Consider the following 24,013-nt stretch of genomic DNA (forward strand, 5'->3'; position numbering starts at 1 on the left):
CTCCATCGGCGATTCTATTCACAAGCTCTTGCGTGGATTGCCTCTGTCGGCGATTCTATCCATAAGCTCTTGTGTGGATTGCCTCAGTCGGCGATTCTATCCATGAGCTCTCACGTGGATTGCCTCAGTCGGCGATTCTATCCATGAGCTCTCACGTGGATTGCCTCAGTCGGCGATTCTATCCACAAGCTCTTACGTGGATTGCCTCAGTCGGCGATTCTATCCATGAGCTCTCACGTGGATTGCCTCAGTCGGAGATTCTATCCACAAGCTCTTATTTGGATTGCCTCAGTCGGTGATTCTATCCATGAGCTCTCACGTGGATTGCCTCAGTCGGCGATTCTATCCATGAGCTCTCACGTGGATTGCCTCAGTCGGCGATTCTATCCACAAGCTCTTAAGTGGATTGCCTCAGTCGGCGATTCTATCCATGAGCTCTCACGTGGATTGCCTCAGTCGGCGATTCTATCCATCAGCTCTTACGTGGATTGATCCACGAGCTCTCATGTGGATTGCCTCTGTCGGCGATTCTATCCACAAGCTCAAGTTATTGTAAGATCGTCACCTTCCAATAACCTCAAAAATACAAGTGGAAATCATTTGGAAGTCGTCACTTATGATTTACACAGGGCCCATAAGGCATTAAATGATTTCATTAGTATAATAATCAATTGAATCAAGTTTTACCTCATAATTGTTTCACCTTCAATAGTGAAAATCCCTCTCAATCACTATGATCGAAATTGTCACAAGTTGACTGAACCATCTGCTCCCTCTGAAGCTCAAGTTCTTGTATCAACCTCTTGTCCTCTTTTGAAATGTCAGACTCCCTCTGCATCTGGTCTCAATCATCAATTCGTTTATAAGCATCAATTTATTTCTCCCTTTAATTCAATTTTATTGTGCTTTTGTCCTTAAGTTTAAAACATTTCCTTTCATAAGGTGAGCCCATATAAGAAATATCACGCATGAATCATCTCTCATCATAATTCCCTTTGAATGATGTAGAACATTTTCATAATTTTGATCAACACTTTCATTATGATCTGCCACACATAGTCGTTAATAACTTTTGCAATTTACCAAATTTATCCAATCCCTTCGGTGAGATGTTAGAAAATATAATTACAAACATTTCCTCCAAGTTATATCCAGATCCAACGGTTAAAACAAAAGTTATGACATTTTTTCCAAAACTGCTAACCTTAGGTAGGGTTTCAAGTGACCTGCACCAAAGTCGTCATATCTTGCACAAAATTGAATCAAATTTGATGAGATAAACATATTTGAAAACTAGTAACACAGATCTTTCCATCCATATATTATAGTCCTCATTTTGAGGCCAACCAAGGGCCGTACAATGGCATATTTCAGACTGTAAATTCTAGAAAAAACTGAATTCTCCAACCCTCTCCAAATTAAACTTCACAGGCCTGAGCTCTGATACCATGTTGATTTTCCCAGGTTTTTATTGGATGTATTTTAATGTATATATCTGATTCAATCTGATACTTGCATTCTTGGAATTCTATGTGTTCTCAAATTGAATAACATTATACTATATATATTACTTTGGAGAGGCATGTCCTTGAACGGACATGTCTCTCCTTTAATTATAATAATTTAATCAATATTATAATGTTTCATCAATCAATTATTAATTTAGAATAATATAATAGATTAATATTGAATATTAAATTTTATATGATTAATAATAATATAATAATATAACATAATAATATATTATTATTAATCAACATATATTATATGTATTCTAAATGATCATTCTACTGAAGCTACAAACATTAACAAAATTGACTTTTGTTTTAAAATTTAAATTCCACCTTAGAATTTTTTTATAGAATTTACTTTCATATAATTTTATTACCGAGCTTATAATGGATTTGCTCTTAAATTTTTGCAATTGTTTAACCTAAATTTTACTTGATGTATTTTTTAGGATTGGGAAGAATCTGGAAAAAAGTTTCTTCCATTTATAAATGAGTTTGAGAGTATAGTACTTATTTGCAATTTGTGATCTCCTAGGCTACAAAATTAATTGCTTGTGAAAACAGGTCTAACAATGAGAGCAGCTAAGTATACGAGAAATTTTTAACTTATTTCAGTGTCTGGCCTCAAAGGAAATGTAATACTAGTAAAGAGCTTGCTGTGACAAACTTACAGCTTCTACATCTCTAGCTGTGCAGTTGCAATATTTAGCCATTATCTTCAAATTTAATGTTTACCATTTACTTTCCAAAGGAGAATACTCGGTTTTGTGTTTTAATGACCTTCTGTTTTTATTTAAAATTCTGGCTCCTGCCATGAACTGATATTTACAGTTTGGTATCGACTGAGCCGAAATTATGTACTAATTGTTAGCATAAATTTCTTCTAGAGAAATGTCAGGGATGTTAGTTTTTAGAATTGAAGGAGGCAGAGCAGTTCAAGCGATGTTTTGTTGCCCTCTAACTGTCTTGAGGATGCACAAAATATAGGGAAAAGGGATATCCCTTCGACTTTCGAAATTTTGTGGCTTGCCAAAAAAAGGGGCTTATTTCTTTGTTATCATGGGAGAAATTCTTATGCTGAACACTCTGTATATCTGGTCTTATAAATTCAAAACAATACTTGAACGATATCTACAGGACTCAAGCTAGAAAATAAATGATAATAAATCCAGTGTAGCCTTTGCAAATATCTCAATATAGAGGAAAAATGAATTCTTTCAAGGTTGGAGTACAAAGAAGTTTGATTGACAACAAAATTCTTGGGCTTTTTGAGATAATTTTCAGAAGAATCATGCTCAAAATAAAAAATCGAACCACAAAATAAGTTTCTTTCTCTGTCCATGACTAGCTTCTCATATCAGTTGTGCTAGCTGCACCTATATGCCTTTTTCTCCTCGTGAAAGCCTTTTTGCAGTCAAGGTTAAATAGCTAATCTCCATTGAAATTCTACGGTAAGGAATGAACAAGAACTTCAGCTACTCGTAAATGGTTTTGAAGGGGAATAAGGACAATAAGAATTGAGGATCGAAAATATTGCAGTGTGTAGGTGTTCCGAAAACTGTCCCTCTCCTTAGATGATAATCCTATACATGAAATATGTATAGGATACCTAAAAAGACATGATAGATATAATTGTAACTGCAATTCATTACAATCACAAAGCACATGCTTGTACTGTAATTGTTGCAAGTGATCGATTGGAAAGTTGGTAAAGGAACAACCATGAAGTGTTGGGATGATAGGAATGGATACCCACCACTATCCTACATGGAGGAACACGACAAAGTGAATTGTATGGACCTATATTATTGATATAGACATTGGCCATTTGAGCCTTATCACAAGTTTGTTAATGCTTTGTTGTTGAGATCAACATTCAACTTCATTTAGTCTAAGAAGAGGAACATGTTTTCTCTACATACAACTTCATCTAATGTAAGAAGAGGAACATGTTTATCTCTGACAAAACATAGTATCTCGTGACTCAAAAATCACATGACAATTAAGTACAACGAGAAGTCCATTACTTTTTGAACAGTTCCAAAAATCATCAAGATTGGTTGCTGGGATTTGATTGTCCTAAAGATAATAGGAATCCCAAAAAATAAATCTGCGATAACGTGTTAATTTTCCCACGCCTCTTTTAACATTCTACGACAGTCTTAGAATGGCAGTTGTGTACTTTGGAATGTGCTGTTTGTTTTTTGAGCTTCATAACTCTTGCAAATTTCAGTCGTATTAAAGGAATAGTTCTTGTCTTTATCTTTTGAAAACTTAAATTGGGAAGAGCTACAACGCAATACCTAGAAAGTCTTCAATATTAAAATAGTTATTAACTTGAAGATTCAGTTGCTAAATCTTTGTAATCACCATATTAAGTGCGCTTGTGAATCTCGAATGAATCCACCAAAGATTGGCTAAGGGGGTTTTTTTTCCTCAAAACCAATTTCGCAATAGGGTTTTTGTTCTAGGGCAAAAGTTGAATTGTTGCTCAGCTCTCTTCATTGGGGTTTTGTAAACTGAAAATACCAAGAATGCCTTCTCTTCCCCAACACTCCTTTTAATTAGATATGTGCAAGCTTCTGGTTCAAAGTGTGTATCAGAAAAAAATATACACAGTTTAAACTAGAAGCTTGCATATATCTATCTAATGGAATGTAGAAAAGTCATACCAACTATACTTTCTTTTAAAGACATTTTTTTAGGCAAACTAAAATACTTCTCTTTCTTTTATTATAATGTTTCTTTTTGCACTTTAGTTGCTACTCTGAACTAATTATTAAATATCACCTCGAGCAATTGAATATTAAATTATTAAATTATTTTGGTTACTCAAGAAGGGGGACATGACACTTTCTGGATTGCTCACTCTCCTTATTATCTAGAGGCTATGGCCAAGGTAGGCAATGTTGGTAGCAGTTATTTGCCTCTTTGCAAGACTTAATTGAGAACCACACTTCTCGAAAAATGTTATTTCATGGTTAGCCAATTTATGAATTAGAGGAGGGCCAAATGTACAGCACATTGTTGCAGCATAATCATGGATGAGTGGATGGTCATTAGACATTGGCCTCTCATCAACATCATAGTTATGTTTATGCATGGACATTACTTTCTGAGGGTAATTGATTTCTTTGGAAAACAAAGGGTGATTTTCAATTCAGATATTGCAAGTTTCCATTGAGGAGGTTTTTCCTCAAAATGTAGTGCATGCTATTATATATGCAACATGTGTGGTTGAAAATAGGTAGATTAATTCAATCCATATAGAAGCACATCTATTGGATCCCCCTTTTGTGTGCATGCTTCAAACAATGCAATCAAAGACATTGGAAAAATAGAGTGTATTAGAAAAGTGGCGGTGGATTAAGGCAGGTGTAGATGCTCATTTGCAACCACTACCTGTCATTGACATTGTTTCAGTCCTTTGTGAAGGAAGAATTTCTCAATGTTGTTTATACTTGATTTGCTTCCTACTTTATCCTACTAGAGAGAATGCTTGAGTTACAAGAGTCCTTGTAACTTATGATTATGGCTCAAGGATGGAAAAGGTAGAGGCAGTTTAAGACAAAGTTGGGGAAGAGTGTGAAGGAGATGTGGTTAGTGATAATTTTTCAGAAATTGTGAGATATGTCAAATCTTTTTTCGCATTACTTAGATAGGCATCCTAGGGGATTTTCGCAAGGTTGTAAGCATGTGGTATGTCTTGGGATGGGGATTATGTTCCTTCTTTGGTCATTTTTTCCAAATTTTTAGGATTTCCTCCATGGAAATCAAATTTGATGGGGACCACATGAGAATAAGCTATCATCATTGCCATCCTTTATAATGTCCCCTTCTTTCAATGAGTGATTTATCAGAGACTGTTAGCCTATTTTATTTGTATAGGTTAAGTGGGGTATTTTAAGTGGATAATTAATTTATTAAATTTTAAATAGACTTAAGTTTTCGAGGATTATTTATAATTAATTAACTTAAATTTGAAACTTTGCTATTTTAATCAAGTCATTTTATTTTATGTTGATGGAAAATTAATAAAGTGAATCACTTTATGAGCAGCAAAATTAAATAAAAGAAAAGAAAAGAAACTATTTCTTTCAAAGATTGGATATAAAAGAGATGAGAGTCAAAAAGCACTGGATTTTTGATTTGTTATTTTGTTGGAGAGCTTCGAGAGCTTGTGCTTTTGGTTCAACAAACCCTAGGATGAAAACTATTGGGTTTTTTATTGGTTGATTGGATGAAAACCCTGTTGACCCAAGTTAGGTGAAGTCCTTAAGAGTTCAGAGGTGCATTTTATCACAGTAATAAGGGATTTTTTTGCAGTTTCTTACTTTTGTATATCTTATACAAATTTATGGAAGCTTTTCCTACAAAAATAAATTTGTCAATTTAATCTGTATCAGAGGTAGAAGGATTCATAAACATCAGTACAGTGGGGGTTAGTAAAAAACTGGGTTGAAAATCAAGTATTTTATTTATGTTGAGCTACTTCCCCGACCGTCCCATATGTTCATACCAAGAAGGGTTGTACTATTGTTAGCTTTCAAGTAGGGAATGAAATTTTCGATTGAAGGCTTAAAAGTTTTAAGATAAAGTTCGATCCAGCTACCAAGAAAGTCATAGGAGTCAAAAAGACATTCAAACAATAGTTTCAATCTTCCCTTGGGTTGCTGTACCAAATGTGCCAAGCTGTGCCATATTAATTTCAGGCAAAAGGAAGAATCGGTGCAATAAGAAAGGTTTAGGGACTTTGCAAAAGTCCAATGTTGCATCTACAAATCTGAGCATAGCCTTCAAAGGCTGGTCAAAGAGTCAATAGCAGTACTTAATAGTGAATCAAGTCCCCTAAGCTTACTGTACCCCATTCCAAGTTGCTGTGGCATAGGGAAAAGACCTGCCATACATCCTTGGAGGTGACATGGCAATTTTAAAGAGTCAACCAAGGGCTGAAATTGCCAAAGAATGAGTTGCAACTCTCCTTTAATGCTGCCATAGAAGCTAAGGCTGTTGTGAATTTATGTTCAGTCCAACTCAGCACTTGAATTAGTAATATTAAGTTTTCTGCTGAAAAATCTCTGTTTATGTTCTATAGAAGCAATGTGAAACAATAAATGCATTATACCATGTGATTGGAGTGCCATGAAATTCTTTTGAACGAATGAATTATATCAGTTTGGGAAGATGATGGTTTGATGCGTAACTATAAAACAATTCAAAACAAGTTGCACACACATTCAGACCATCCTATTACAGATTATTCAACAAAAATACCCAGATGTAGAACTTGGTAAAATTGCAAAAATTTGGTTGAGAAATTGGTCCAGATTATTACATCCTTGTGGCACTAGGATTTCCTCCATGTAAATCAAATTCAACACAACAAACAAAAATTAAAAGGTACACATTTTAAAAAACCTAAAAACAAGAAATATCCCAGCTTTAAAATTGAATAATAATTAATGGGCTGCACATCCCATTGTGTTCACAACATTCTAATATCCATTGCCCTTGTCTTCACAACTATCCAAATGCTCATTTTTTGGCCTACTGCCATTTAGAAAATTTGGGCATGGACATAGAATCTTTGCTTTGTCAATGACATGTTTTTTGTCTAATTTTGTTCTGCCCGTTTTATTCATGTGAACTTCAGTCACGGTATGTGACAAAACGGCTGATCAAAATGAGTTAATGGTTCATTGTCTCATTGTGGTTTTGAATGAATTGAATTTATTAAAAAACGTGCATTTTTTTGAGGAATGATTCTTTTTATTAATGTATGGAAGGCTCTAGTTGGGATTAATTATTTGACAACTGAAATTATTACTTATTATAAGTTGTGTAGTGTGTTCTGAATTCTGTGGTTATCATTTAATTTTGTACTTCTAGGACATTTTTGCTGTTCTTCAAATGTCTTCTAAACATTTTTATGACCCCTTGTCTAGAATTTCAAATAGACATCAAACGTTTTGCATTGTCTGTTTTTTGTATCATCAAATTTTAAAATTTCACTAGTCCTAGTCTTGGGAAGATCTAGTAGTACATTTATAGCATATTTGCCCAGATTAAGGACACCATTCACGAGAGAGGCCCTGCTCGGACACCATTCATGAGAGACCTCGCCCTATAGATTGTTAAAATAGCAGGGTAGACAACACAATGAAAAAATTACAATGGAGAGATTTAATCTGATTATGATATGATTAGGCGAATAAATTTGTGTCAATCAAATAGTGGAAAAGTGAGTAGAGATATCCCACCTTTGTAACGTCGTCAGGCTACTAAGGTTTTCTCTATGGCAGATATGCAGGGACCTACAATGAATTTTTCTGAGCAACACTTTCTGAGAGCATTGGGAATAGAAGCCCATTTGATATACCCCTTGATGCTATGCAAAAAGGATTAGAAAATCTGTTTGATGGCAACACACACAAGAGCACAAGAAACAAACGTTAGTGTTAGCAACAAAAAATTATCCTAAACAGGCATATCAAGAGAGATATTAAGCATGAAATAGGAAGCATATAAACATAGAATAAAATAGCTAATCAAGATGCTCATAGTTGCTCCTCCCTTGTTCCTCTCCTCTCCAAGTTCCACATGAGTATAGCTCTCAGCTTTTAGCACTAGCCATGGATGCCATATGGAGATTCAAAATGGTTGAATATGATAAACAAATGCTATGCAAGTGTAGATAGTGACGCTATGAAAAAGCTCTATGCTAATGCCAGTATAACAACAATGCTCTAATGCTTCCTCTTTTGCTTGAGGAGAAGGGTTCTATTTATAGAAGAAATGGGGAAATGAAGGGTTAAGATTGAACAATTTTAACAAGGGTTAGGATTGAAAGATATTCAATCCATGTGAGACTTTCAACTCAATCCCATGTTGACAAGTGTCACCATGAGGAGGCTTGAGAGGAGAGATAAGGAGCATTAAATGCTTGAGGGGACATGATGGTTACCCCAGTCAAAGAAATAAATGCTTTGAAGAGACCCATGAGTCAAAAGGATGGTTAAGTTAGAGGAAAGTCTCTAACCAAAGGTAAAAGGTGAGTTAACCATAAATGGTTATGTAAGAGCCTTTAATGGTTTGGAAGACTTTAGAGGTTAACCATTTGAAGACTTAAAGCCTTAAATGCCTTTTAAAGACTTTGAGGGCTTTGAGAAGTGACTTCAAGTTGCTTAGGAATGTGACAATATTTAGGGGATGGATTAGGCTAATTTGGAAGGGGTTAGAAGAATCTAGAAGGGGGTTAGGATTGCAAGTGGGTTTTGTAGGAGAATGCAAGTGGGAGGAATTTTGGGATTTTCAATTAAAATAAAATCATTTGTTTCAATTAAATGGTGTAATTTGCATTGGGTAAATATTCAAATAAATATTAATGTATTTAAATGAGAAAAAAGGAAGATAAAGAATTAAATGCTTGAAGACTTTAAGGGAAACCATTAAAGGTTTGAGAAGACTCTAGAAGGAAGCCATTAAATTTGAAGATTTAAGGGAAACCATTAAAGTTTTAAGAAGACTTCAAGGGAAGCCATTAAGTTTGAAGACTTTAAGGGAAACCATTAAAGGCCTAAGAAGACTATAGAAGGAGGCCATTGAGTTTGAAGACTTTAAGGAAAACCATTAAAGGCTTGAGAAGACTCTAAAAAGAAGCCATTAAGTTTGAAGACTTTAAGGGAAACCATTAAAGGTTTCAAGTGGGTAAGGATAAATAGGATTTTAAATAAACAATTGGGTGGAGGATAAAGGTGATTTAAATAAATGATTTATTTAAAATAGTTGTGCCAGTTGCATTTGTAGGAAAATACAAGTGGGTGGAGGATAAAAATGATTTAAATAAATAATTTATTTAAAATAGTCGTGCAACTTGCATTTGTAGGAAAATACAAGTGGGTAGAGGATAAAGGTGATTTAAATAAATGTTAATTTATTTAAATGTGAGAGGTGGGATTTTGGGGGAATTTAAATAAATATTAATTTATTTAAATGTGAGAAGATTTAATTAAATAAATATGATTTATTTATTTAATTAATGGTTTGAATTTGGTTAAGTGAATTAAATCAAATAAATTGAATAATTAATTTAATTAATAGGAGAAGAGGGTTAAGATGAATTAATTAAATATATTAATTTAATTAATTATTGATTGATGGTTAAATAATCAAATAAATACTAAATATTCATTTAATTAAGTGGACATATTTATGTGACTACACCCCTTATTCAAGGTGGCCCTGCCTTTACCCCATATGGTTTTGTAAGTAGCAATCCTGGAACGAGTGTAGTAGAGATAGTAAGAGCTGGAATGAATATAGCTGAGATTGTAAGAGCTTCAGTAGAAGCCCTAATCCTATTTAAACCCAGGGAGGAATAGGTAGTTTATCCTCACTCCTAGATATGACACAAGTATCTCTAGAGAGTTAAATCTATTAACAATCTGGAGGCATTAACAACCTGTTGTGACGTTTTCACACATCGCCCCATTTAAATGAGGACCCCCTCTTTTCGCTTTTGTTTTGCCTGTTCTTCTCTCTGCTTTTAGGGTTTTGAATGAGTGAGTTGTCTGTTTGGGCTAGGGCTAAACCTTAGGGGTTTCTTTTGGATGTTTATCAAGCTGAGTCCAGTCAAATTTTGAAAGTTATTAAGCATCCTTCCAAGGATTGATTATTGAAGTAAGGTGAGTCTGTCAGGAGGTCAGATAGGTCCTAGGTTAGGTCTAGTCAGGGTTTTTGAGGGAAAATTCAAATTTTGTCTAAGTGTTAGCATTTTGAAGATGAAATTGTGTATTCTTGCCTAGGTAAATTTTGATCATTTTTCGGAGGCAAGATGATACTTGAAACAGCAAAAGTGCTCCTGTCCCTCTCCAAGGGACCAGGGCGAATTTCATTCTAAGTGCAATTTCTTATTTTGCGAGGGCTTGCTAACTGATTCCTGACCTTGATGATGACCTAACTCTGCCTTGTGAAATGATTGGAGACCTAAATTTTGAATATTTTAGCCAGAAAGGACAAAAGTGCTCCCGTCCCTCTCCAAGGGACCAGAGCACAAATGTTATTTTATGCATATTTGTCACTGACTTTTCTATTTTGTTTTGTGCAGGGTCTTCCGGAATGATAATTGGACATGACTTGATACTTTTGAAGATTTTGAAGGCACAAAAATGGTGAATTTTGAAGGTTGAAGGAAAAAGTGGTCCCGTCCCTCTCCAAGGGACCAAGGCAAAGTGCTCCCGTGCCTCACTGAGGGACCAGGGCGAAAAGACTTATTTGAGCCATTCCTGGCCTTGTTTGGTCAAATCGAAACATCAATGGCTTGGTGAAGGACGAAACGAACATGATAAAGCATCCAGACTTGATTGAAAACAATAAAATGATGAAGTTTTTGCCTAGAAGGTAAAAAGTGCTCCCGTCCCTCACTGACGGACCAGAGCACTTTTCTTTATATGCACAATTTTAGACCTTTATTGGACATTAACTTCTATTCATAGCATGAAGTAAGATGAAATCTTCCCTAGCGAAGGAATTTCGAGGTGAAAAGTGAGACAATTTGGCTTAGAGGGCAAAAAGTGCTTCCGTCCCTCACTGAAGGACCGGAGCACTGAATTTCAAATTCGCACTATCTTTGCAAGATTAAAGTGATTTTATGATTTGAAGAAGTTAAGGGAAGCAGGTTTTGTCCATTGAATATAATTTAAGCAGTTCACGAAGGAGTAAATCAACCCAAATGACAAAAAGTGCTCCCGTCCCTCACTGAAGGACCATGCCACTTTTTCAAGTTTCTCCTCTTTGTTTGATATTTTATGGCAAAACTTGACTTGGATGGGAAGGACTAATGATGTTTTATGCCTTGGACGCGATTGAACTTTTAAAAGAACAAAGAAATACACCAAGATGCAAAAAGTGCTCCCGTCCCTCTCCAAGGGGCCAAAGCGATTTTACAAAAAGTGCTCTCGTCCCTCTCCAAGGGACCAGAGCGATTTTCCAAAAGGTGTGAATCTCCTGCAAGGCCAAGGCAAGCTTGTGATTGAAATGAATGGAAGAGGACATGATTAGCCCATTGAAGATAATTTGGGAAGCTAGCAAAGGACAGATAAGCTTGAAATTGAAAAAGTGCTCCCGTCCCTCACCAAGGGACCAAGGTGAAGTGCTCCCGTCCCTCACTGAAGGACCAGAGCACTTAACATGTTATCTCGCCTTTCTCGCCAATTTTGGACAAATTGAGGCCAAGGCGCAAGTTTGAAAAAGTGTTTAAAATGCCTTGAAGTGGAATTGAGATGCGAGAGTTGCAAATTTTGACGACAACTTGCAAAAAGTGCTCCCATCCCTCACCAAGGGACCAGAGCGCTTTTTTCAAATATGACCATTTACCTTGCATTTTGAAAGGATATTTTTATTACCAAGGCTCAAGATGGAGTGAAATGTGATATTCTACGCCTTGAGGGTAAATTGAAGATTAATGTGATCAAGAATTTGCACATGGATTCAAACATGCTCTCGTCCCTCACTGAAGGACCAGAGCACTTTTTATGAAAACAACAAATTCTCTCCGAGATTATGCTAAGGCAAAGTTGTGTGAGATAGGAAAGAACTTCTAAAGCATGGTGAACAAAGGTTTGACTTTAAAAAATTGAGAATCTTAGCCTAAAAATGAAAAAGTGCTCCTGTCCCTCTCCAAGGGACCAGAGCGCTTAACATGTGCATTCTTTATTTTTTGCCATATCCCAACGTTGATGTCCTCCAAATCGCATGAAATGCCAAAATCACCAATTTCAAAATATTTGAAAAAATTTAAATTAAATTGGCATTTAATAAAGGCGCATGGCATTTAATAAATTAATTTTGAGCCTCAAAAAAATCGATTTTTTTATTATTAAGGCATTTAAAATTAATTTTTATTAAATTAAAATTGAAAATGGGGCGCTTGAGGTATCATGTTTTATTATTTTATTAGGTCGGCCTCTTGTTTTTGCAAATTTATTTATTTTTTTGGCCTATTTTGCCAAGTCGGCCTATGGAGAGATGAAGTGGTGAGTGCCCTATATAGTAGGGGTGTTTTGAGCAATTTTAATCATTCATTCATTATTTCAATGCGATTTGAGGAGCAAGGAAGGAGGTGCGAAAGCTAGCCTATTTGGAGCGAATTATCTTAAGTGTTGAAGACTAAAGGTGGTGGAATTGATGCTTGAGAAGATTAAAGGAGGCGCATTTTGCTAAAGGAAGGACTTTGATCTATATTTCACCTAGCCAAAATTCACCCTATTTTTGCATCATTTTTGAGAATTAATTCTCAAGTGGAGGTATGGCGAGATCATCCTAGTCCCAATGTTGAGATTTTGAATTTTGAACTTCAAGTTTTTGAAAATTACATGGTTAATTAGGAAATGATAACTCAAGATTTATCATGAAGTTTCCTAATTAAAATCTCAAATCTTCCTTTTGAATCCTAATTTCTACACTTCAAGATATATTATTAATTGTGAAATGTTGTGTAGGTATCAAGATGGCGACTCCCAAGCTCGAAAGATCTACAAGTCGGAAGGCTCTCCTCAAGGAAAATCAAGCCAAATCAAGGACGGTCTCCTCCAAGAAGATCAAGCAAGGATAAGGGCGACCTCCTCTAGTCTAGCATCTACAAGGATGGCTTTCTTCGATCAAACATCAACAAGGGCGACCTCTTCCAATCCAACATTCCAAGGTGAGGTACATCAATCATCTTGCAAATCAAGGACAAAAGGAGTTAGAACAAGGGTTCATTGAAGAAGTAGATAATTTCAGAAGAGTTAATTAAAGATAGCTTCTCAAGAACGAATTAAAGATAGCTTCTCAACAACGTCAAATTGAATATCTACCAAGCTACAAGTGTCAGACGAGGTGGCATCCTAGTCATCACTCCTCCAGTCGGATTGGTCCACCTCAACAATGTCCAGATTCAATGTACCTAACTCATAGAAGGTAGCACAAACATCAATGTACTTACCCCGGCTATCCATTGGTGGAATTTTCCAGAGAGGACATGTGTCCAAGCAATACAATTATTTCATTGGTCGAGCATTAAATGTTATGTAATGGTTGTAACAAACCCTAATTAGGGTTTTCATTGTAAAATCTTGGCCATTGATCTCGAATTGATCTCAGCCATCGAATTGTATTGTGGGCACTATATAAGCCCCGACTCTTCATTTTGTAAAGGGAATAGATAGAAAGCAATAGATAGAAAGCAATAGAATAGAGTTAGTGAATAGAGAGTAGTTAGAAGGTGATTAGCAGTTGATAGAATAGCAATTAGAGTAGAGTAGAGAGAGAAGGCAAAGATTGTTGCCAAGATGTTGTTGTAAAAGACTTGTAACTTCATTGAAGAAATGGTGAAATTTATGGGTCGATTCGACAATTTGCATGGTCTCTATACTTCTCGTATTTGATTTCGTGTTATTAGATGAGTGGAATAAATGTGCTTGATTGATGGTGGAATTCGTATATCCATACTACTAGCAGTTTGTTGATTGCAGACTTGCCTTGTGTAGTCAACTGGAATCATTCAGCTTAAGCTTAACTTCAATTGTCGCTTCTTCATTGATATGCATCAACCTGATGGTGTCTATGCCTACAGTGATGATTTGAACATCATAAAGCTTTCCTTCGAAGATCGCACTAACCTTGTGGAGATGGTCCAACGATGTCAAAACAAGACTTAGTTAGAATTTCATCAAAGATCATTCATTGCTCTTACATTCTTAGTGTTAGGATTAGATCCTTTCCTTGCCCTCATCTTTTTTCTTTTTCTTAAATCAAAGCTAGTAAGAGCCTGTGTTCCAGCAATATTCAAAGCAGATCAGACATTCAATCATCAAATGTAAGTCCCCTTGTGATTCCAACAAATCACATCATACCACAGAGAGCTTATCCACACGTAGAGATCCTACAACGAAAAACCTTGAAGTCATCCCGATTGAACCTTTTCGCGACATCTTCAGCATTCGGAGGCTTTATTCAAGAGAGGATAAGGTACCCTTGGGTATTTTATTCTGTGTTTGATAGTGTACAAAATACACGTCAACACAACCCGACTAAAATTTTGGAGGTGATGTTCCCCAAATTCTTGCTCTGGTAGAGTGAACAAATTGACAACTGATATGGACAGGGGAAATGAGTATCTCCAACAGCTCACAAACATTTTTCGTAAACATTTTAGGGTCTAGGCCAATGTAAAACTTCCTATCCCTGTAAAAATCTGGTTGATGAGTGCAACAAGGCAATTTAGAACTTAAGTAGGCAATCAAGAGGTAAAACACGCAAGGTGGAAGCTACATTAGCTTATGAGCTTATAATGTCCCTACTTTGAAATATAATTTAATAATAAATAATAATAAAATTAAAATACAAAAGAATAAATATAAAAATAAAAATAAAAATATAAAAGAATATAATTAAATATAATTAAAATTTGATTAAAGTTAATGAAAGGTCAAAAGGCATGAAATGAAAAGTTATGACTCCCTTAAACGTGAGATATAAAAGGGAGAAGAAAAACTCATTTGAGGGGGCAAGAATTTGAAAAATGAGAAGTGCAGATCTGATTATGAAAGGTTGTGTCCCTTTCAAAGGGCAGAAATAATGAAGAGTTGCACTGTTTCAAAAGATGCTAATGGTGAAAGGGTGTGTCTCTTGCCAAAGGGCATGCATGATGAAGAGGTGTGACCTCTCCCTCACATTGAGAGATATAAAAGAAAAGAATCAAAGCATCCAATAACAGCACCATGGATTGATAATATCAGAACTGTTATTAAGCTACACGCAGTAAAATCTTTGTTCTTGGTGGTATGCATGGGGATGAGCTGAGTAGGTATGCTTAATATACGAAACCTGATAACGTTCTTATGCAGAATTAATAGTAATATTAATATGGACTGCAATATGTATGGCAGTCATACTTAATTTCACATATATTTATAATACATAAGAAATTAGTATACTTATAGTCTAAATCATGTTATTACTGTCAGTATTTGAGAAGATGGGAATGAGATGTTCCAAAGAGCGGCAGTCTAAATCAAAGCAATAGGTTAAGTCCCAAGATAGGGTGGGGATCAGCGACCCATAAGCCTTGAGGGTATGGACCCAAGATAGGTAAGGGCTTGGATATGTAAACTTTGAGGGAACCTATTGTATTTGGTCTCCAAGCGCTTTGGTAACATGCATAGACCGTTCTCCCTTAAAACTGAAGTAGTTGCAGGGTCTGATATCTATATTAAAAACTATGAATAATGAAATTAATCATCTAATGACGAAAATAAATAAGAACTTGTTAATAACTAATTGAAGAATATCAATCAATTTTAGTATATTGAAATAGGTCAAGTAGGGGACATTATAGAGCTCATGCTATGGATTAGTGAGTCACAGCCTAGAAACCCATGGGCAGGTAGACAGCTCCAATCGCTTTGTCCCACATAGAACCAGTGTGGGAAGGTGATTGAAAGAATCTCAAACATAAGGGTCTGCTTGAATGGCTCCCTTCGTCTCTTTTGAACTTTTGGGATGAATCTAATGCATGCCAATGAAAGAATCCCAGTTTTGTAATATCAAAATATGAGGTCCAGGGTGATACAGGAAAAATGCGTTTATACTTTGTTTTAGCAAATGTCTATTGTATGGTCTCATTTATTATACTTAACATCAGTTTATTAAATAGAAGGTTTAAGGCATGCTGTAATTTTTTATGCGCCTTGTGGTCAATGCAAAATTAAGATAAGGAAAAACAACAGTCCACACTTCTTTTTGTGCTGAACTGTCCAAAGTCAAATTGATACTTTTCTTTATTAATTCCTCATATGTAGTGACTGTCAATGGCCCAAATGCTTTGGCGATATAGAGATATGCTGGCACAAGATCAACATTAAAATTTTAATGCACTAATGGGTTGGTATAGAAGAGAAATGTTTCCAATGATAAAATAACTTGGAAGGAAGAAGAACACAAGTTGAATGAAATATGGATGGTATAGAGGTACCATGTTTAATGCATTTTGATAGTACATTGATCGGCCTGATTGCATAGCTCTGATGATTTTACAATACAAGGCTGAAGACTGGTGCATTGGTTGAATGTTTCATTTAAAGGTTTTCCATTCTAGGGTGTATAGTCTAATTTTCTAATCTTTTAATGTGTTTAATCAGCATCTACTTCTGTGCATAATTTTCTGAGCTATAATAAGAGATCTTTACACGTTTGAATTTTCTAAGTGGGTTTCTATTGGATTATATTTGTAGCATCTTGTCAGCTCTTCCTTTAAGGTTATATGAGAGAATATTGACTACACCACTGCGCTAGATATTTACTTTATTGTCATATCCTTTTTTGTACATGGAATTTGCTATGCCTTTGACGTATTCTCACTTTTTCTTGTCTGTTTCTGGTTTATTAACTCATTCGAGACATCAGGAGGGTACTACATCCATGTTTTTGTTGCATTGTTTGTAATTTACAGTAATATTATAATTACATTTTTTTGGCTCTCTAATACATGACACATTGATGTTCATGATATAATTGAAATTTTTGATTAGGCTCTTCTTACTGGCATAAATTATATAGGTAGTTGTGCTTATTCATTGCCTAGTTTTGTATTGTATTTAACTTGTCCTATTTTTGAACTGTAGAAATGTCTTGAAAGTCAACTTATGTTGAATGATGAACTAAAGATGGTAGTCTCTGATCTTGAAGAAATTTCACGGAAGCTGGGTGAAGTTACACCGAATTGCAAAGAAGATCAAAAGGGATCGTCATCATTTTTTCAGGTCAGCACTGATTTTTACTTTTTGTTCTAATTGTACATTGCAAGAGATAAGATACACCATACCCTTCCACCCTTGGACATCAACAGACCAGATATTTTCCTCAATATATGTAAGCTGGAAGAATTTGCTGTTGCCTAGAGGCACAATATTTGTTTTTGCTAAAAATATCTAGGTTAGGCAACTAGGAGCTACAAAATTAGATCGTTGCAACTTGGATTCTGGCAACTCGATGTTCACCGGGTCAATTCATAAGAAAAGACAGATTAACCTGTCAACACCACCCATAAGCTGTAGCCCAACAGCAGACCTAAGAAAAGTTTTCCTTATGGTTATAAATTAAAAAAAACTTACATATTTAACAGCATATCCATTACCTTCCATACAACCTATTGCTAATACAAATAGCTACTATCTACATTGGTACTATAGATGACACAAAAAGGATTAAACCTTTGCTCCTGCCAGCTGTATCTGAAGATGGGATGTTAAAGCTCATTGTAGGCCTCCATGAGCTTGGCCTTTCCACATCACTTAATCTCTTCTACCTCAAGAGTAGTGTGAAGCTGAACATGAAGGATGTTACCCAATATCTTAAATCAATTAAAGAGGTTGTCTTGGTTCTGAAATATTGTATGAAGTTTGTCCAAAATAACAATCCAAGTGCGCCTCTTCCCACTCCTGAATGCCCTCCATATCCTCATGCCCTCCATATCCTCATGAAGCATCAATTTGCGAATTACCAATGAGAGTAAGGACACACTCAAAAGGGATTGTGTTACATCGAAGACATTGTGTTGGCTGATGGACTGTTCTAGTTCCAATAATATCTTCCTCATGAGCTCGTGAATCTCCACTCCATTGTCCTTGTCCACCTCCATTGCCAAATCCGAGAGCCTCAACGTCCAAATCCACATGCAAGGATTCTTGAGCTTGTGCACAATATAATCAGAAAAATCTCCTAGCTGTCCTCTCCATGTCTGGTTTTCCTCCACCAACGATATTCTCTGCCTCATTAATTTCTGCCTGCAACTTCCTTTTACCCTTACCCTTACCACCTTCCTTCCATTTTCTTGCACCTGCTGCTGTCATTAGTTGTTCTACTTCATGCTAAACTCAGCTCTTCATTGATGAATGGGTTGCAGTTCAATCAATAGTACATAAATAGCTCGATGCACACATTTCTGCCAGCCTATTTCTTTATTTAGCAAATATTGTAACAGCGTTGATTGTGCTTGACACATAAAATTTACCAGTATTGAATGTGATGTACATATTTTTTGTCCTTTGCCTCTACTCTCTTCCACTTTGTACAGTCATGGAGTCATAATTTGAACACTGAGAAACTGCCCACTTAATCCCATTATGAGGATGCCAAGGGCAAAATATTTCTAGTTATGTAAGGTTCTTAAACTAGCATACCTATATTTAAAAATATTTATGTAAAATACGCTGAGAAATATCTTGAGATGGGATATATATAATTAATTGATAGAAAATGTATGAAGTAGAAAATAAAACTGGGGTCTTACGGCCAATCTCCTCCCTCAATGATTAAAATATCAATACATTGAAACAATATATGAGCTTTCTTAAATGACCTAAAATTATTTGATATGAAATCAACCAGCGTCCATTCCATCCTAATCCACATCCAAAATCAAGTCAACCCATCATCCATCCCAACCTATATCCAAATTTGTAACTCCATTTTCTTTTAATCTTTATAGTTTAAAAAGTCTACTAATCAATCTACTTGTGTTTTTAACCATTATGCTAAAAATATCATAATCAAAATTAAAAATTCAATGACTAAAATGTGTCTAATTTGTAAGTGTAAATACACTCCACATAAAGTTGCGCTTCAAAAACCTTAAAAGCTTCATGATCATAAATATTTTTAATACTCAAATTATCTATTTACAAAAAAATTACTGATATGAATCTCTCTCTCAAAATCAGACTTAATTCTGTCTACTCTTCATTCTAAATTGGATTCATGAATGGGAAGGGAATTTAAATATTAGTTAGTGGGCAATCAGATAAACCGTATTTATCAATGTAAAGAAGATTGTGGGTCTTCAAAAATTTGTACTTTTCTTTATTCAGCTAAAGCAAGAAGAATTTGCAGAGAACAATAAAGAACAACCATTGCAGCAGAAAATCCATTTACCGAAAAACAGTCATACTATGATTTCTATAACAAAATCACTGACGACACAAGTCACACATCTAAGCAGCTGGAAGAAGATGTAATGTCCCCTTTTCTTCGAGTGATAATTAATTAATTCAATGTTAAATAGTCCTAAGTGCTATGGGATTATTTAAATTTAATTAATCAGCAGCTGGACATACTTTATTTTATAAAGTGACTTTATAATAATGTCAATGACAAATTATAAAGTAAAGTCATTTTTGAGGGGAAAAGTAAATTTAGAGAGAAATACAATAAAGTATTACTTTCAAAACAGAAAAGTATTATAAAAGGAGGAAAAAGTGCAATGAGGATTCATTCTTGAGTTATTTAAAAAAAAAAACAAAAACTTTTCCTTGAGAGCTTTAGCATGCAGGTTCAGTAAACCCTAGGATGGAAACCCTAGAGGATTGGCTATTTGGACGGAAACCGAGATCAGCCCACTTGGTGAATTCATCTTAGGATTCACAGTTGCACATCATTGATCAGTTTTCATGGAGTTTTGATGATCTATCTAGCAGATTTTCAAGGGGTTTGTTAATTTATGCATGGAGACATTCCAGAGTATGTCTTACCTACATTTTCTGATTTGCAACAGCAGCATGTGTTTGTAAACAGCCATACATTTCTATATCAAAAGAATTTTATTGGCTTATTTAGATTCTTTGTATTTCACTGGTTTGATTTCCTTGAAAATCTATATTGTTCATCTTGCATGTTCAATCTGCATGTTTGCATGTCGCAAGATTACATTATGATGTGACAAAACATGAGCAAAAACAAAAACCCATATCAAATTTGAAGCAATATCCAAGTTTGGGATATTTCAGTGGTATCAGAGCTGATGATCTTGCCAGCTTGTTGGAGTTTCAGTGTTGCATGTCAATTTGGTGAATACCCAGATTAGTGCATGTCAATTTGGTGAACTTGCATGTCAGTTTGGAAACTACCCTGAACTTGCATGTCAGTTTGGAAACTACCCAGAATTTGCATGTCAGTTTGGCGACTGCCCAAATAGTTGCATGTTGATTTTGAGTGTTGCATGCTGTTTCTAATGAGTTGCATGTCATAATTTATGGTTGCATGTTGCTTCTAATCAGCTGCATGTCAAAAATTATGGTTGCATGTTGCTTCTAAGCAGTTGCATGTCAGTTTGAAATTAGTTGTTTCAGCCACATACAACAAGTTTATAAAAGGTCACAACAATGGGTAGAATTATAGATGGAAGATTGCCACCTACTTTCCTTCCGAAATCAACGTCACATACAGCAGGTGTAAAAAAAGTTACAACAATGGATAAAGGCGGAACAAGTCCATCAAGGGAGGAAGGGAAGGAATAATATAAGTCCACAAAGAAATGATCGACATATGGACAAGCTTATGAATGGTATGAATGACTTCTTTCAAGCATTTCAAAAATGTCAATCAGATATGTTATTATTGTTTGAGAAATTGCTTTTGGAGAAAGAATCTAAGAAGATGGATAAGAGGCATAGCAACGGTGAACACATTGAAGTCACTAAAGATGAGCATATAGATCATTCCAATGCTGAGAATTCACTTGAAGAAGAGGCACATAAAACTTGTGGCAGCTATGGTAATGCTGCTGAAAGGGAGGAAGATAATTCTGATTTGGTTATGCATAATAACAGTGCTACATTAATTTTCCAAGAACCGTTACCTGAACATGCATCTACAAATGTGGATGTTGTGACTAATAAGAATGACAAAATAGTAGCCATGGGTACAAATTCAGATTTATGCAATGTTGAAAGAGACATTGTTCATACATATGAAGGTTTTGTGGATCAAAGACTTCGAGCACAACATGATTTGAATGATCAATCTATGGTTGAGGAAGAATATGTGGAAGAGTGTGTGAAAAATAACAATATTTCAGATTGGAAAGACCTAACCCATCACGAAGAACTCAAGGAATCCACCTATGTTTCAGCATCACGCCATCATGACTTTTGGGTGGGGCATAACGCTTCAAAAGAGGAATTTGGTGAAGAAGTCAAGGAGGTAGTTGATTTTGAGAGGCATGACTTTGAATGCAAATCAGGAAATCAATTCTCTAAGGCAGCCACACCTGTGGGGCAACTTTCACATGAAGATGCAAATTTCAGTCATGAGATAGGTGTTACAACTTTAGGATCAATCAACAATGAGGTGCATAAGAAGGAGCTCCTAGATGTAAGATGCTTGAAAGGTATGACTGCCCTTAGTAAGTTTGATATTCCTTGTTTTGTACACATGATTACATTGGAGGAATATTTGTTAAGATCACATGAGGCATATTGTCTTAGAGAGCTGATTATAGAGACTAAAAGATTGCTTAAGAGGAAGATCTACAATTTGATAATGTTTGGTTTGTTTTGCATACTACACCATGGAGTTGGTTAGTAATGAAAAACAGATCAGCTTTAGCTGCTAGGAATTTATGTTATTGCATCAGGAGACACCTCATAGACAAGCACTCATGGAGGAACAATCTTCCCTCACAAAAGATACAAGAAAGAGCAATGAAGACACCTTTGAAAGGTTCTGGTTTTTTGAGTTGGGACAGCAATCTTGTGATGTCACATGTGAACAAATCCAAGAAGGATAGTGGTGACAAGAAGTGTATTCATGAGTGGATAGATAAGTATGAGGTAAAGGTTGGAGCCTCAATTTGCCAACAATCTGATTTTTTACCAGCAGTTGAAGAAGGGCATGAATCAATTAGTGATGTTGACAATTTTATCGAGGTGTATCATGATTTTATGGGTGATATGTTTAGTGGATCAACCATTCATGCTGACTTTGGGTATTAATGAAGACAACTACAATACAACTATGGAATTGTCACCTATTTCATATGCTTATGTAGTTGTTTATTGCTTGGGTTGTGACATAATTTTCATGGATTCCTGGTTGACATGTGGCTGTCCTACATGGTTGTACATTGCATTTTCAGATTTATCTCGATCTACATCAATTTTTGGGTTGTATTGGAGTTTATGGAGACACGTTCACTTGATAGGTAAGGTGTATGAGATGGGTTTCTTTCTCATGCATGGGTATGCAGACATCATAGCCTTCACTTTAGTTGCTGGTCTGATTTATAACAGCAGCCTTGATGTGGAAAGTCTGACAGCACTTTAGAGGAGTTCTCAGTTTGTCACACACCTTGGGACATCAGCCTTTGATAGCATATATGAAGGCAAACTTGGAAGATACAAAATAAAGGTGAGTCTCATGTTGATGATCAGCCATATCCCATCTTTACATGGTTACATTCATCTTGTTGTTATGCAAGAACATACAATAAGAATTGAAGAACCACATTGCATACAAGGTTTGGCATTATACCTTTGTTACATAACAATATCATTCCTTGATCACACTTGGAGAGTATATGTGGTAAATGAAGAAGACATCATTGAGCGTTGAAAGGACAGTAGCACTTATGTTCGAACCTTTGGGTTTTGAGTTACATCACAAGGATAGAGGGTTGTTCTACATATCTGAGCATGGAATTTTCAGCCATAGTTCATTGGGTTAGAGTTCTCACAATGGTGATAGATGGTTGTTTGACACTATTGATCACAAAGACTTCAAATTGGTTCTTTAGGACGGCAGGTGGTTGGAGAAATTGGAAAGATTGGGACCATTCTTCCTTTGTTGGAGGTTGGTATAGTGATGAGATTACATCATTGTTTGTCATTAGAGGTACTTGCAACATCATTTTGAGTGGGATTTCCAGCAGCATATGGTGGATTGAAATGATTGATTGTGCACTTGTAATGATAATTTCTCACATCCATGGGAACTCATTCAGATTTAGATGGACATTTGGCATTGGTGGCATGATAAGAGACATCTATTCCTCCACTTTTTGTTGGTGTGAGAGCATGCTGAATTGGGATCCTGACATTGGCATGTTTGGTGCACTACTTCATTGGGATCATGATGAGTCGTTTCACAACTTCATGATCTCACAACTTGGAACGAACTTCACGACTTCACCTCTAGGAGTGAACTTGAACTTCATGAGTTGGACTTTTGGAGCAAAATTCATGAATAAGGAGGTTGGAGCGAATTACATCTCCAAGCCTTCATGAGTGAAGTTGCGAATAAAGGAATGAAGCAAATTTATGAACAAGAATTTCATGAATTCAATATTTGGAGGGAACTTCATGAGTTGCAAGTTTGGAGCGAAATTCATGACTTTCCCTTTTGGAGTGAATTTCTTACTTCATGAGTTGGGTGTTTGGAGCGAACTTCATGAACTCAACATTTGGAGCTACTTCATGAGTTAAGGAATTGGAGCGAACTTCAGGTTTGAGAGATTCAGAGTGAATTTCATGTTTGGAACAAACAACCAAGCTTAGCAAGAAGGCGATTGAAATAAGACTTCATGTGCACACCACCTAGAGCAAATTTCAAACACACTTCATGAGTTGATGATCCCAAACAAACTTCATGAGTTGACAAGGTACAGCGAATTTCATGTTGGAGACATACGA

At 35.7% G+C, this 24,013-nt stretch overlaps 1 protein-coding gene across 3 annotated transcripts in view; it reads left to right on the forward strand.

Annotated features, from left to right (window-relative positions):
* Positions 1 to 24,013, forward strand: part of LOC131060230 (kinesin-like protein KIN-7L) — a 142,449-nt gene that overhangs the window by 73,440 nt on the left and 44,996 nt on the right. For all 3 annotated transcript variants that reach the window (XM_057993403.2, XM_057993404.2, XM_057993405.2), the window contains one exon: positions 17,174 to 17,311. In XM_057993403.2, coding sequence (XP_057849386.2) covers positions 17,174 to 17,311 — 138 coding nt within the window. The remainder of the gene's footprint in view (positions 1 to 17,173; positions 17,312 to 24,013) is intronic.

Source organism: Cryptomeria japonica, chromosome 9, assembly GCF_030272615.1.
Source record: "Cryptomeria japonica chromosome 9, Sugi_1.0, whole genome shotgun sequence".
Classification (NCBI taxonomy): domain Eukaryota; kingdom Viridiplantae; phylum Streptophyta; class Pinopsida; order Cupressales; family Cupressaceae; genus Cryptomeria; species Cryptomeria japonica.